Source organism: Triticum urartu, chromosome 5A (assembly GCF_056163025.1).
Source record: "Triticum urartu cultivar PI428250 chromosome 5A, HENAU_Tu73, whole genome shotgun sequence".
Taxonomy (NCBI): Eukaryota; Viridiplantae; Streptophyta; class Magnoliopsida; order Poales; family Poaceae; genus Triticum; species Triticum urartu.
This window is the reverse complement of record NC_141877.1, coordinates 371,235,104-371,251,249: the sequence shown is the minus strand read 5'-3', so window position 1 is coordinate 371,251,249 and position 16,146 is coordinate 371,235,104. Positions and strand designations below refer to the sequence as shown.

The 16,146-nt window shown below is 45.8% G+C and overlaps 1 protein-coding gene across 1 annotated transcript; it reads right to left on the bottom strand.

Moving 5' to 3' along the window:
- Positions 1-15,004: 15,004 nt before the first annotated feature.
- Positions 15,005-15,639, bottom strand: LOC147971424 (uncharacterized). Its single transcript, XM_087523966.1, has 2 exons — positions 15,347-15,639; positions 15,005-15,206 (listed from the first exon to the last, which is right to left on the bottom strand). The coding sequence occupies exons 1-2, from the start codon at positions 15,637-15,639 to the stop codon at positions 15,005-15,007; spliced, it is 495 nt and encodes a 164-aa protein (XP_087380092.1).
- Between the last annotated feature and the right edge of the window lie 507 nt (positions 15,640-16,146).

Below are 16,146 nucleotides of genomic sequence, written 5' to 3'. Positions count from 1 at the left end.
GGTATATGCAGTCACAACATCAACATCAAGCACGTACGTCAAAGTTCAACAGGAGAGATGGTAGATAGCCATGACACTTAGGATCGAGCACGTGTGTAAGACCCATGACATTTTACTATTGTGTTTTCAGATATTTGTGTTTGGAAGACGTCTATATGATTGCCAAATGAAGCAGGAATATCAGTAAAATTTCCAGGTAATTTTTGAATCTATGCAAAGCACAAGCTTGCTATCTCCAGTAGAATACATTTAAACGTGATGCTTTCGATTGATTAACTATCACACCAAATTTGTAACAATAAATACTCTAAAAAACACAAATCACATCATACAAACTGAGAAAAAACAGTACATTTTTTGTTCGATCATAATTACCTTTCTTGATATGGGCGCTCCCTTCATTCCAAATTGATTAACATTTTGGTTCCGTTCTAATAAAGTCAACCCCTTAGCTCTAGCCTCATGTGACAAAGGCGGTAGGGGTCCCTTGCCTCTTGCCGGCGCCGGCGCCGGTCCGCCTCATCTTCTATGGTTCTTGGATTATGGAGGCACAGTGGATCCTGACCCTTGTCGACGGAAGGGCTTCGTTTGTAGGTGTTTTTTTAAAGTTTTATTAAACTTTGTGCCATGCTTAGGAAGATGAGGCGGTGGCGGCTTCCTGAAGGTGGAACAAGGTCTCCCTGCCTAGCCCCCGTCCCGGTGGAGCTTCTAGCATCGTCGGAGAACGTGTGGAGGTGTGTCTGGCGGATTCTGTTGATCCGCTTGGATCCGGTCTTCTTTCATCTACGTATGTGTGTCTTCGGGTAGGATCCTTCCGATCTATACTTCTCTTCATCAGCGATGTTTGCTGTTTCGATGCGCTAGTCCTATGGGGCCTTAGCATGATGACTTCCTGACTGTGTACTACAACAATATTTGCCCGGCTCCGATGAGGAGGGGCGATGACGGCGGCGCGCCTTCGGCTCGCTCCAGTTCTTGTAGTCGTCGCTAGGTGGTTTACGGATCTGGATGTAATTTTTACTTCTAGTGTTCTTTGTACTATCTTGACAGTTGATGAATAGATCTAAAGTTTTCTCGCAAAAAAACTTTGTTAAATTGGACCAAGTCTACAGAAAAATGTGTAAATATGTAGAACACGAAATTAGTCTCATTGGGTTCTCCATAAAAAAATAATCGTACTATGTGTATTTGCTGTTGTAGACCTTAGCACATTTTCTGTAGGTTTGAAGTCCCTCTTGCTTGCTTAAAGTCGGAGTTCATTACCCTAAACAAGACAAACACTTTGTCATTTGCCTATACAAAAAATGCAGCGACTGTTTCATCCATATATAGGTATCCATGAAGGAGCCTGAAGTTTGTTTTCTTGTTGGCATGGCCCTGTTGTCCTACTCATGCATCCTTGCTGGATTGCCTGTTTGCCACTAATGACTAAAGCGGCCTTTTCTCCCGGTCTACTTAGGTACCATTTTTCAGTTACTCTAAATACATTGCCAAAATTCCTCTTTCTATACGTAAAGCTCGAAGTAGAAAAAGGAAGAGAAATACAAATTCTGACCAATGGTAAATTAAATAAAAATGGCAAAGCAAACATGTTGCCAGTCGAGTCAAGTCAAACTTGTCCCTTTTCTACTGAAAATTGAGTTTTGAGTTGTAATTTTAAACGGTGATCCAGTCCACCATAAACTGAGGTCAAATCTCATCAAACTTATCATATACACTTTTTTGACGGATGAACTTTTTGTATGTTGAATAGTGACCAATCCAAAAGTTCTTGTATGGTTATACAAAATCCTTTTTCGCCTGACTGAAAAAATCATATTGAGGATTACCATTTAGAGTGTCATGGTAATACATTGCCTGACTAAATCGTGGTGGGAACCATAGGCTGCAATTTACACATACATGATAAATTCCAATTCGTATGTACTGTCCTTTAACAATTTTGGTTTGCATACAATGGGTTTAGTTATAGCAAAGCAGATTTGCTATCAATAACACATTCTGGAGTATGTATCTGCCCCTTCAAAACATGGATCCCTAAAGGAATTCCTCACAGATCTAGATCTGGGAAGCTTATTACTCCATCCCATCATACAAGAGCGGTTTTGACACCACACTAGTGTAAAAAACGCTCTTATGTTATGAGACAAGAGGGAGTAATTACCATGGTGTCCCATGATGACAACCAAGCAAGATTCGGAATGGATATACATCTCAAAATGGTGAAGTTTAAAACAGAATGTTAGGTTGGAAGATGTCGCGGTGAACATTCATAGTGATGGAGTAGCTAAGAGGAAAAGGTCCAAAGCTAGTCCTATTTTCCTGCCATCCCTATAGTAGCCTGATAGTGCTTCTAGTTACCAATGCAAGTAATTGGTAGTAGAATAACATTGAGTAGGAAAAAAAGGTCAGTCCTAGATCCTTGTTTCAAGACACACATATTACAAGGTCATTGTTGATTTGTGCACTTATTCTATTGGAGGAAAGAGGGGCGAAAAGGTGAGTCCTTTGCTTTGTTTGATGCCAAAGAAGCCATCTATTTGCACAGAGCTCAACGACATATTGGTGCTAAATTCATTTACTTTGATGGATGTGTCATTAGAAGGACCAGCATCTGTGGCACCCATACCCAACATATGATATGCCTCTTGTACAAGCCAAACCTGATGTGTCCAAAGGGGTGATCTGGTGCCTTGATTTTTTTTTTCAAAACCTATTGTATAATTCTCAAAGGAGCCAATGTTTATTTGCATAAAGTTTTGTAAAAAATACATATGTACTATACCATACTTTGACATACTGACATAATACCGATATCTTCGAGCTTGGCCCCGGATCTCCCATCTCTTGCGGATTGGTGGAACATGTATACTGAGTCTTTGAAATCGTCACATTGAAACTTTTTTGTAAGGTTCATGCATACGTCTTTTGGCATGTGTGGAATAAGAGGAACCATTAACTGTACTCCCTCCGTCCCATAATTCTTGTCTTAGATTTGTCTAAATAGGGATGTATCAAGTCATGTTTTAGTATTAGATACATCCGTATCTAGACAAATCTAATACAAGAATTTTGGGACAGAGGGAGTATCTTTCACGATGCTTCACTTCTGATGGTTGATGTCGCTTACCTTGTAAAGGAGGACCTTAATAAGTCCAGTTTAGCAATTCCGCAATTGCCACCGGCATGGACTTCTTTAGTTTTAGTTCTCTATTCTTTGTAAATAACTTTTGTACTGTTTCTTACTTTTTCCTCAGTAAAATCCGCAAAGCGCACGCCTGCTACATTGGAGAAACCCCATACTGACACAATAAGGTTACGATCACAAAAATTTGAGCGTTGAAGCCAACATCGTTAGTTTTTCTAGATAAATGGAAGATACATCTGTTCTCAGACGCTGCATCATACGGCACCCCTATTGCATATTTCCTGCAAATAGTATTATACTTATGCTTTAAAATGATTTATCTACTGTGCACCTTGAGTCATAGTAAAACAATTCCTTAAAATATATTTTTAAAGATAATTCTAAGTTACATAAATATTTTGGTGCACCCATCCCCACGGAGGAAGAAATTAAACACTAAAAGGAGTGAAAGTTTTGTCCCACGCCTCCTCAAAACAAGGGAAAAGGTAATGATGAATTGCATCGGAGAAGCAAAGCTTAGATATCAAATGCAGTAAACAAAGTGTTTAACAAGGAAAAGACTCCACACATAACCAAAAACAATTAATAATTTGCTAGTTACCAAGGTCTCAACCCCTCTACCCAGGGTGTTGTCTATCCTGTGGCAGCAACTCCATTGGTCACGGTGACCTTCGTGATGTATAATAATGCTATTTGACTAATTGTGCTCAATTAGGAAAATACTTCCTCTGTCCAGGTTTTGTTAGCCCCTTGTGTTTGGGGTTAAATTTTGACCATAAATTTAACCAAAAAAATGTGAACTATATGCCACAAAAATTATATCACGAAAAACCTCTTTCGAATACAAATTCATTGTTATACCTTTTTGTAGCATATATCTCATATTTTACTAGTCATATAGATGATCAAAATTTGACCCAAAATATGAGGGTTGCCAATAAACCAAGACGGAGGAGGTAAAAAAAAGAAGTGATATCCTCCTTAATTTGACGGGCCCATAAGTGTTTAGAACAAATAAGTCGGTAAACATGACTTATTGCAGACTAATCAGATGATTAACAGTGTTGATTAGCACTAAGGCTTCAATAGTAAACACCTCTTGCACATAGCAAGATCAGCATGTTTGTGTGTGGCGTGGCGCCGTGGCTGAGACGCATGCATTCATGTAGCTTGACGTTGAAGGATGAAGTGATAATATTGCTTAAGAATAACTTGGCCACCAAACATATATACCCAATCCGATTAGGCACGATGGTATAAACAAACGTCTGACCGTACGCAGCCTCAACGAAAAGAAAAGTGTGTGAACGTACGTGCTATGCATCCTTTGACACGATCTCACATAGCCATTTAGCTTTTTTCTTTTTTGAGGAACACATAGCCATTTAGCTAGGGACCTTTTTGATGCAGTACGATCCTACACGAACAAGTTACTCTATATTTAACGGTGAGTGTATGTGCGTGTATGCAAGCATCTGCTTATACTGTGTTTAAAAAAGAAAATCTACGTGTCTACACAACGGAGATGCCCGTAAGATATGAACTGTGAACAAGCAGTTTAAGGGCTGGCCGGCCGGCCGGCCGGAAGAGCAGAGAGCAAGTCAACTACTGGAAGAGAGATAATCGTCGCGTTTGTACGCCTAACTGCTGCGTCCCTTTTTGAAAATATATGCATGTTGGCGATAAGAATATGGAGCGATGTCGCGTGACGCGCTGGAATACCGGTGTTTGTCGCCGCTGATCGATCACGTCGACGGCGACGTCTTTTGGATCGTCACACAAAGCGCCTTTTTATCTAGTCTACTAATATCGACTAGACCAACATGCAAGGTCATGCAAAAACTCTTGGTTTCCTCTCTAAACATATATACAAGTCACTCTCGATTAATTTCCTTGCTAAATGATTCGCAAAAAAAGCCCTTTTGCTAAATAAACATAATAATCCCTCCACTTTAAAATATAAGATGTATTTTTCTATCAAAACTCAAATGTTCCTAGTCTTTATTGATCGATCAATGAGCTGTATTTTCTTTTATAGTATTGTGTTCAACTACTACTCGTCGGAAGTTGCATTTTCTAGTTAGAAGAAGCTAACATAAATAAAAGAAGGCATATATTGCATCACACATACATGAATGTATCAAGTACTCAATATATGTGTGATGGCGTATGCACATTATAAAGTAAAATAAATCTTTGGATTCGACACCCGTGCGTGGAGGGCCAGCTGCTTAATTCAAGCATTAGCATGACCAAGTGGACGGCATTTTTAATTTGGCCTTGAAAAGGAGTGAGATGTTCGCCTCATCGTTGCTTACAGGTCGTTCCAACCAAGTTGCACGCTTGCTCGGAGAAAATAAAACATGCTTATCATCTCAATAATGTGAGGGAAAAAAACAAGGACTTCGAGAAATAGTTTTCAGGTGATGCATGCATCGAAGACTCGATGACTAGTTTAGCAGTTTGTTTGTCAGGTGACGATGGGGCTTGATGTTCATTTTTGCATGTTGAGAAATATATTTGGTTCTGGTCGTCGAGGGCAATTTTATGTAGGAAAATTTGGTTCATGGGAATAAGCAAGTGACCTAGATATTCGAAGGCTGCCACTAGAATTGCAATTGTGCAACTAAATAAAAAAATTTCAATTGTGGTTGTGCCACTAAGGAATGTGAATAAATTAGATATATACCCCTGCACGCCATTTCCGCCAGTTGCCGTCAGGCCAGGACTCATTTCGGTCTCCTTTGACCCGTTTCCTCCTCTATGAGACCCGCCACTTGTCATGTTAACCGTATCGATGTGAAGATGTGTTTGTCCGTAGCACCCGTTGTAGGCCTCACGAGCGACAGGGTGAGATATCACACTGGCAGTGCTCGACATTGGCACAAAATTGAACATTCTGGCTCACGGCCCAGTGGGTCACGACCTGGGGCCGCATGGGCCCCATAGACCTCTCCTCGGTAGGCGGCAGGCACCCATGGGCCTCTTCCCATGAGAAATTTCTAAATGTATTTTTTTTTGGTCTTTCAAAAAATAATTTCTTTGATGCCACTACAAAAAAAAAACACTTCCATGATGATACATCTTTGTCACAATAATCACGTTTTCTGTCATGCACGTACATCTATGATAATTTTATGACAGAATCAAGATAGTCATGCATGTGCTCTCGTAGAAGTATTCCATGACAATACTCATATTATCATTACGGAAGTGTCCACTTCCATGACGATAATTGCCGCGGCATGGAAGTGCTTTCATCAAGGGTAACCGTCATGGAAGGTTTCGTTGAGTTTTGTGTGGTGAAGTTTACAAATTTTGGGTGAGATCACGATGGATAAAGGAATAAGGAGTGGCAAGAGCCTAAGCTTAGGGATGCCCGAGGCACCCCAAGATAATATTTAAGGACTCCTAAGCATCTAAGCTTAGGGATGCCCCAAAAGGCATCCTCTTTTTCTTCTACCAACTATCGGTAATTTTACTTGGAGCTATATTTTTATTCATCACATGATATGAGTTTTGCTTGGAGTGTCGTGTATTATATGAGTCTTTGCTTTGTTTTCCTTTTAGTTTGTCACAATCATCTTTGCCGGACACACCTTTTTGAGAGGGACACACGTTATTCGTGATTTGTTAGAATACTCTATGTGCTTCACTTATATCTTTTGAGCTAGGCGGTTGCTCTAGTGCTTCATTTATATCTTTTAGAGCACGACAGTGGTTAGATTTTAAAGAAATAGTTGCACTATCGTGCTTCACTTATATATTTTTGAGAGTTGATAATAGTAATGGCAATTAGTATGGGTTATGAATTTGGTCCTAATATGATAGGTATTGAAGAGGTATATAATAAAAACTTTCATGTAGATTACCGAATATGATAAGTTTGATTCTTGCAATAGTTTTGCGGTATAAAGGTGGTAATATGCGGGTTGGGCTAGTGAGTAATTGTGGTTTAGTAGGAATATTGATGTTAATGTTTGTGATTCCCGTAGCATGCACGTATGATATGAGATTTATCAAACTTATCATAATCGGCGATTGTCTTCCTTATGAGTGGCGGTCGGGGATGAGCGATAGTCTTTTCCAACCAATCCATTCCCCTAGGGGCATGCGTAGTGGTACTTTGCTTCGAGGGCTAATAAAATTTTATAATAAGTATGTGAGTTCTTTATGACTAATGTGAGTCCATGGATTATACACACTCCTACCTTTCCGCAATTTGCTAGCATCTACGGTACCGTGCATTTCCCTTTCTCACCTTGAGATATGGTGCAAATTTCGTAGGTGCATCCAAACCCATGATATGATACACTCTATCATACATAAGCCTCCTTATATCTTCCTCAAAACAACCATCATACCTACCTATTATATGGCATTTCCATAGTCATTCCGAGATATATTGCCATGCAACTTCCACCATTCCATTTTATTATGACACACATCATCATTGTCATATTGCTTTGCATGATCATATAGCTGACATAGTATTTGTGGCTCAGCCACAATTCATCATCTTTTATACATGTTACGCTAGATCATTGCACATTTTGGTACACCGCCGGAGGCATCCATATAGAGTTATATTTAGTTCTAGTATCAAGTTGTAATTTTCTTTCAAATTGTAAGTAAATAGAAGTGTGATGATCATCATATCCATTATTAGAGTATTGTACCAAGTGGGGAAATAAAATAATAAAAAAAGAGGCCAAAAAGAGCCCACAAAAAAAGAGGCAAAAAAAGAGCCCGACAAATAAAAAGAAAAAAAGAAAAGAAAAAGGGAAAGGAAAGAAAAAAAGAGAAGGGACAATGTTAGTATCCTTTCCACACTTGTGCTTCAAAGTAGCACCATGTTTTTCATATAGAGAGTTTCCTATGCTTTATTTTCATATAACTAGTGGCAATTTTTCATTATAATAAGAGCTTGGCTTGTATATTCCAATGATGAGCTTCCTCAACTGCCCGAGGTCTTCATGAGTAAGCGAGTTGGATGCACACACTTAGTTTTATTTTTGAGCTTCATACACTTATAGCTCTTAGTGCATCCGTTGCATGGCAATCCCTACTCCTTGCATTGACATCAATTGATGGGCATCTCCATAGCTCGTTGATTAGCCTCGTCAATGTGAGACTTTCTCTTTTTTGTCTTCTCCGTACAACCCCCAACATCATACTCTATTCCACCCATAATGATATATCCATGGCTTACGCTCATGTATTGCGTGAGAGTTGAAAAAGTTTCAACGCGTTAAAAAGTATGAACCAATTGCTCAGCTTGTCATCGGGGTTGTGCATGATAAATACTTTGTGTTCAGAAGATGGAGTATGACAAGACTATATGATTTTGTAGGGATAACTTTCTTTAGCATTGATATTATGAAAGACATGATTGTTTGTTGGTATGCCTTATATTATTGTTTTTTATGTCAAACCATAGACTATTGCTTTGAATCACTCGAACCTTAATATTCATGCCACAAAGATAAATTACATGATGAACATGATAGGTAGCACTCCACATCAAAAATTGTGTTTTTATCATTTACCTACTCGAGGACGAGCAGGAATTAAGCTTGGGGATACTTGATACGTCTCCAATGTATCTATAATTTTTGATTGTTTCGTGCTATTTAGATCAATCTTGGATGTTTTACTTGGAATTATATATCATTTTTTGGGACTAACCTATTAACCTAGGGCCCAGTGTCAGTTGCTGTTTTTTGCTTGTTTTTGGCTTCTCGGGAAATCAATATCAAACAGAGTCCAAATGGATAAAAAACTTTGGATTAATTTTTTCTGGACCAGAAGAGACCCTAGAAGGTTTGGGAGAAGACCTCACGAGCCATGAGGGAGCGACAAGCTTGGGAGGCGCGCCCCAGGGGGCGCCCCCAGGATTGTGGGCCCCTTGTGGCACCTCTTGACCTAAATCTGCCTCTATAAATTATCAAATATTCCCCTGACATTAGAGAGCCACCCAAAATACTTTTTCTGCCGCCGCAAGTTTCTGTCCCATGAGATCCCATCTGGAGGCCTTCACCGGTACTTTGCCGGAGGGGGAATCGATCACGGAGGGGCTCTACATGAACCTTGCTGCCCTTCCGATGATGTGTGAGTAGTTTACCACAGACCTATGAGTCCATAGCTAGTAGCTAGATGGCTTCTTCTCTCTCTTTGATCTTCAATACAATGTTCTCCTCGATGTTCTTGGAGATCTATTTGATGTAATGACTTTTTACGGTGTGTTTGTTGGGATCCGATGAATTGTGAGTTTATGATCAGATTATCCATGAATATTATTTGAGTTTTCTCTGAACTCTTTTAGGCATGATTGTTATAGCATTGCATTTCTCTCCGATCTATTGATTTGGTTTGGTCAACTAGATTGATTTTTCTTGCAATTGGAGAGGTGCTTTGTGATAGGTTCGATCTTGCGGTGTAGAATCTTAGTGATAGAAAGGGACATGGCACGTATTTGTATCATTTCCATTAAGGATAAAAAGATGGGGTTTATTCATGTGTGATTTTACTTTGTCTACAATCATGTCATCTTGCTTAAGGCATTACTCCGTTCTTTATGAACTTAATACTCTAGATGCATGCTCGATAGCGGTCGATGTATGGAGTAATAGTAGTAGATACAGAATCATTTCAGTCTACTTGTCTTGGACGTGATGCCTATATACATGATCATTGCCTTAGATATCGTCATGATTTTTTTCTTTTCTATCAATTACCCAACAGTAATTTGTTTACCCACCGTATGATATTTTCAAGAGAGAAGCCTCTAGTGAAAACTATGGGCCCCGTGTCTACTTTTTATCATATATTAAAATAAAAAAATATCTTGCTGCATTTTTTCTTTCTTTATTTTATTTTGTGTTTTAATTATTTATCTATCACTACGAGATATGATCCCTGCAGTTAACCGCTGAGGGATTGACAACCCCTGGTTCGCGTTGGGTGCAAGTATTTGTTATTTTGTGTGTAGGTACTGCTAACAAGGTGTTGCATGGTTCTCCTAGTGGATTGATAATCTTGGTTCTTAACTGAGGGAAATACTCATCTCTTCTGTACTGCATCATCCTCTCCTCTTCGAGGAAATCCCAATGCAGCTCACAAGTAGCAAGATGCTGTTGTTAATCATATGCCACTGCAAAAAATGACACTACTTAAATAACCCTATTACATATTTTTGCAAACAGGGTTGTCTATCTCCATATGTTGTCTATTTGTGTAACAGAAGCACAAACCTCAATTTTAGTGGAACCTGCTGTCAACTAACCTCACAGTGCTCTAGGTATTCCTACATTGGTAACAAGGTAGAATGGCCAGCGCAAGATGAAATAAGCTTATTTGTACGTTGACTTGCTGATTGCTATGTGGAACGAGCATGCCATGTGTGGAGGAGCAAACAAGCAGTGCAGCCGCGCCGTCAACGCAAGATAGAAGAGAACGAGTCATCGATGGCCTGGCCGGCGAGTAGGGGTCCTGCAAACAACGGTGTATTATTTTAGTGGAACTGCAAAAAAAGATATTGTGGTGAGTCGGACAAATTTTCTACAGCTACACAGAAGGAATTGCACTCATTGATTGGATAGAATTTCCTCCATGGTATCATAGCAGATCCCAAGGTGGAAATCAACTAACCACTTATAAAATTATGCATAATCTTCCTCACACAGGTCTGTATCCCCTTCGTCCAGATGATCATGTTCTGTCATGCCGAGCTATTGAAATGTGCTACTGTTTTGCAACACCATTTAAGTACAACTATTGCTTTCCTACCTTATCACATTCAGGACAATGAAGATGATTTCAGTGTAACTGCACAAAATGGTCTATTGTTGAGTCATCTCTATTGCCTCCTCTGTTCGCTGCAATGTGTCAGCGTCAATTGCAAGATGAGCCAGCAAGCTAGCTATGGAGTTGCCAACATGCTCAAAGTGCATGCAATATTAAGCAAAAAGAAGCATGCCCAGGAAATTAATGCGTGCGTAGGGAGGCCCTGTCAGATTGCGGGTTCCGGCAAACCCTTGAGGTTCGAACACTGGGGTATGCACCAAGATCTCTCTCTCCCCCTAGCTTACTCTTGCAATGATCTCTAGGCCTAGCTTGCCGAACCCAAGGAACAAGTGACATGAGAGTTTATACTGGTTCGGGCCACTATTGTGATGTAATACCCTACTCCAGTGTGGTGTCGTGAATTGTCTCGTGGGCTGAGGATGAAATAGTACAGTGGACGAACAACCTCCTGAGGAGAAGTGTTCTTGAGCTCGATGAGCTGGTGTGCTTGAGGATGGTCCCAATGATCCGTCCTGGCTATGGTGGTGGCTAGCCCTATTTATAGAGGCCCTAGTCCTCTTCCCAAATGTTTAGGCGGGAAGAGATCCCACAATGGCCAATTTCAAAGGGAGACAACTAGTACAAGTTATCTTGACGAAAGGCGGTCTTCGCCTGCCAAAGGCTCTGATGGTGACGCCGCCATGGGCTCCACGGTGACTTTCGTCCTGCCGTCCTGCTGGTCTTGGTCTTGTTGCACCGATATGAAAACCTTTGCCTGATGCCTCGAGACTCCTCACCTGCGCCTGCTTCCTTAGCACCAAAGAGGAAACTGGCACCCTGCGCCCGCTGGCGCCCGCCAGTTGGCCTTGGTCGTCATGGCCCACGTCACGCGGACCTCGCGAGGTGCCCCTTGCATAGATATCTCCGCTCCCCAGGAGCCAGCCTAGCAAGGCCGCCCCTGGGGAGGTCTTGGTGTTGTCCGCCTCGTGAGGCTTGGCCCATCGCGAGGGTCTTGAGTGGTTGCTGGTGAAGATGGGTCAGCCATTGGTGGAGCCACGCCCTGGGCCGCAGGCAGGCAAGTCTGGGTACCCCCATTCCTAGGACGCCGACAGTAGCCCGGGCCCAAGGTGCGCTCGGACTTGGCTTCGTGGCAAAGCCAAAGGGCAAGTGCGGAGTGCTGCTGGCCCCAACCGCCTGCGGCCTCGATTGATGCGTGGCGATTGATAGGTCGTGGGCGTCTCCACTTCCCCACGCTGCCTCGGCAACTGCCCGACTTGATGAGACCCTGTTGTATGCAGAAGAAAACCATTATTTCCTTAGATCGTGGGGGCCGGCGGTTGGCCTTCCTCTGGCTATAAATGAGGAAAGGGGCGGAGCCCCCATTGCCCATCCTCTCCTCCACTCCGTTTGCTTCTTCTTCTTCCTCTTCGCTCCACCGTCCTGCTACGACACCCATGGCGTCGATGAAGAGATTCACGACCGCAGAGAAGGGGAAGGCGCGCTAGGAGGGGCCTGACTCGCCACCACCCAAGCGGGGTCTTGGCCGCCCTCGCAAGCATGTGGCGACCCCCGCTATGGTCCCTCGTGGGCGCGGGCGAACTTCCTCGGGGTCCAGCGCAGTTCCTGGGGGCCGCGGCGGGAGCCGCCCGAGATGTGGCAGTCCCGTCCACGAAGGGAGGCGCGCCATGGTCGTCCAACTTCCCTGGCCACGCCTCCACTCGGCGGAGGTGCTGCCGGAGTTTGTCCTATGGTTGGAGAACCCGGCTGGCACATGGCTTCGGCTTCCGCGCTCCCTTACCGGTGAGCTGCCTGCCACGGGTCCTGGCGGCCTTTGGCTGCATGCTAACGGCTGCTGCAGCAAGGCTTCGTCGGTCGCAGTGGAGGTCTCCGTCATGGGCAACGTAGCCCTAGCCCGCGACTGGCAGACGTTCTCCCGCGCGCGTGGCCTGGGCAGGCGGTGCACCCTCCACTTCAAGTACGACAAAGCCATGACCCTCTTCGTGAGGGTGTTTAGGGAAGATGGTCGCCGCGCCGGGTGCTACCCTGAAGACAGCGAGGGTGACGGGGTGCTCGGCCTTGGCGACGGTCGTGACGAGGAAGAGGGCGGTCTTGCCCCCGGCGACGACCGTGGCTCATTCGGCAACGGCAGCTCCTCCTCCGACGAAAGCTCCAGTAGCGGCGGCTACGATCAGCCGCCACGTCGTCGGGCTTGCTTTGAGGACGGTGGCGGGTCGTCCCATCGTCGCGCCCCAGTGAAGCATGAGGAGGGCTCTGGCTGAGTCCGGGGGCGTATCCTCGTGAGCATCCATGCCGTGGGGGCCGTTTCTGCTTGTCCTTTCCTTTCCTCCTGCATTTACAAGAAACAAGTATGGGGCCCTGCGAGGGCGTGTAATGAACTGTAGTGCTTATGCTGCTTTGTGCTATGTTTATTGTTCCTATGTTGTGTTATGGTGTTCATGCTTTATGTAGACATAGAGGGATAACTTAGCTGGATGCGCCTAGGGTAGTTTCCTGTCTCGTGGGGGCGCGCCCTCTGGCACCTGGTAAGCCGTCCTTGTTGCTGGCTCGGGAGCCGTTGACCTCGGGAGGCGCCACAGAGCTGTAGAGATTGTGAGGAAGCCCGCCGGGTGCCATATCCTTCCTCGCGCGAGGTCTCATGATCATGGCCCAGCGCACCACATCGCGGTACCCGTGGGGCACGAACATAGAGGGGTGCACCAACCGTGAGCTCAATCGAGGGTGCCTCGCGAGGATCAGGGGAGCCGAAGCTCTGGAGCGATAGGACAGACCTTTGGCGTAGGTTAGCCCAGTGCACGCACACACCTTCCCAGCCCCCGCAAGAGGCACGCGAGGGAGAGCGTCGGGCAACTACCGCCCTCCCTGGTGCAAAACAAAGAACTGAGCAAGGAAGTAGAGAAAAGAAAGGGTTCAACCAAGCAATCGAGAAATGCCAGAACTCCAAATTCCATAATAAGGGGGGGGGAACCAACTACAAAAAGCAAATGAACAGCTGCGTCCGGCACCTAGTCTAGTCTTCTCACTAGCACGGAGCTAAGTGCTGTCACCAGGACGTGGGAGGGAGCCCTCGAGGCCCGAGGGCGGCACTCCAGAGACTCCGGGGCATGTACAGCCCCACTCATTATTATGTGAGAGTGTCACGAATGGAGACCTTCACAGGCACTGGGCCTTGCTTCATGGGTAGAACTTCTGGAGGTGCTGGATGTTCCAGGTGTTCTGGATGGGGGTCCCGTCCTGCGTCTCCAGGTGCACGGCGCCAGGCCTGGAGACGCGGGCAATCCTAAACGGGCCCTCCCACATGGGTGAGAGCTTATGCAGCCCTTCCCTAGAGAGCACCTGCCTCAGGACGAGATTGCCCACCTCGAGCGTCCTGGAGCGGACGCTGCGGCAGTCGTACCGTCGCAGCGCCTGCTGGTATCTTGCCGCTCGGAGCGAGGCTTGACGGCGGCGCTCCTCCCCCAGCATGAGATCCATCCCCGGCATTGCATCTTTAGGTGCCTTGTTGAACGCCAGGACCCACGCGGAGCGATGCTTGACCTCGTGAGGGAGAACCGCTTCTGCTCCGTAGACGAGGAAGAACGGGGCCTCACCTGTTGGCTTGGTGGTGGTGGTGCGGATGGACCACAGCACGGACCGGAGCTCATCGTGCTAGCCCCTGCCGCATGCCTCAAGCTTCTTCTTGAAGGTTCCGGTCTTGAGGCCTCTCAAGACCTCCGCGTTGGCGCGCTCGGCTTGGCCATTGCTCCCGGGGCGTGCGACCGAAGCGTAGAAGATATGCGTTCCAAGGTTAGCACAATATGTCTTGAAGAGATTGCCAGTGAACTGCGAGCCGTTGTCGGTGGTGATGCGGTTAGGGACCCCAAACCGGCTCATGAGGCCCTTGATGAACTTAACTGCCGACCCAGCTGGGATGGTGCGGACGACTTCCACCTCTGCCCACTTGGTGAACTTGTCGATGATGACGTAGAGCTAGCGGTAGCCCCCGGGCGCTGGAGGGAACAGACCCAGGATGTCCAGCCCCCAGATCACGAACGGCTACGTGAGTGGGATAGTCTAGAGGCCCTGGGCCGGCTGGTGGATTTGCTTGGCATGGAACTGGCGGGCCTCGTAGGACCTTACTAGCTCGGTTGCGTCGTTGAGTGCCATGGGCCAATAGAACCTGCTGCGGAACGCCTTGCCAACCAGCGTACACGACGATGAGTGATGCCTGTAGTCCCCGCCGTGTATGACAGCTAGCAGCTCGCTCCCCTGCTTCCTGGAGATGCATCGCAAAGAAACATCGTTTGGTCGTTTTCTGTACAACTCACCATCCTGGATGCAATACGCTGTAGCCTGCCGGGCCACACGCTCCACGTCCTCCTCTTTCTCCGGCAGTGTCCCCCACAGTAGGTACACCTTGAATTCTTCGGTCCAACACCCCTCCTAAGTCTCAAGTGCAAGGAGCAGGCGTGCTCCTGAGGTTGGCGGTGGGGAAGCTCCTCCTGAGGCGGCATAGGCTCCGCAGCCAGAGGGGCCACTGAAGGCTTAAAGAGCCGCTCTTCAAATACACCAAGTTCCTGGGGCTGTCGCCTTGACGCCCTCTTGGCGATATCATCCGCTTCCTTGTTTGTGTCGCGGGGCACATGCTGCAGTTCTAGGCCCAAGAATTTCTTCTCCATTTTGCGTACCTCCGCGAGGTATGCCTCCATGTGCTCGTCCTTTGGTTCGTACACCTTGTTGGAGAAGTTGACGAGGAGCTGAGAGTCACCCTTGATGGTGAGGTGCTTCACCCCCAAGGCCGCCACAACCCTGAAGCCGGCGATCAAACCTTCATATTCCGGGATGTTGTTGGAGACCTTCTCACCTCGCTGGAAGCAGAGTTGCACAGCGTAGTAGAGTTTGTCTTGGGTGGGGGAGATGAGCACGGCTCCAGCCCCCGTGCCCTGGCGTGCGAAAGCGCCGTCGAAGTACATGACCTAGCCATCTGGTGCTTCACTTCCCGGCGAGAGGGGTCGGTTCTCGCCTGCTTCAGGTTCCAGAGCATCGGTCCATTTTTCCATGAAGTCGGCGAGGGCAGCCCCCTTGATGACCCTGGTTGTGCTGAACTCCAGCTGAAACGCCTGCAACTCGATGTTCCACTCGGCGAATCTTCCCGTTGCGTTGGGGCTTCGGAGCACCCTCTCCAGTGGGTAGGTCGAGACGACCTTAATTGGGTG

What these genes read in the sequence shown, in the direction of transcription:
- LOC147971424 (XM_087523966.1), bottom strand. Translation starts at nt 15,639, where the DNA reads ATGGAGGCATACCTCGCGGAGGTACGCAAAATGGAGAAGAAATTCTTG. An exon ending in GTTGGACCGAAGAATTCAAG is followed by an intron (nt 15,207 to 15,346) that starts GTGTACCTACTG and finishes ATGCATCTCCAG; the next exon opens with GAAGCAGGGGAGCGAGCTGC.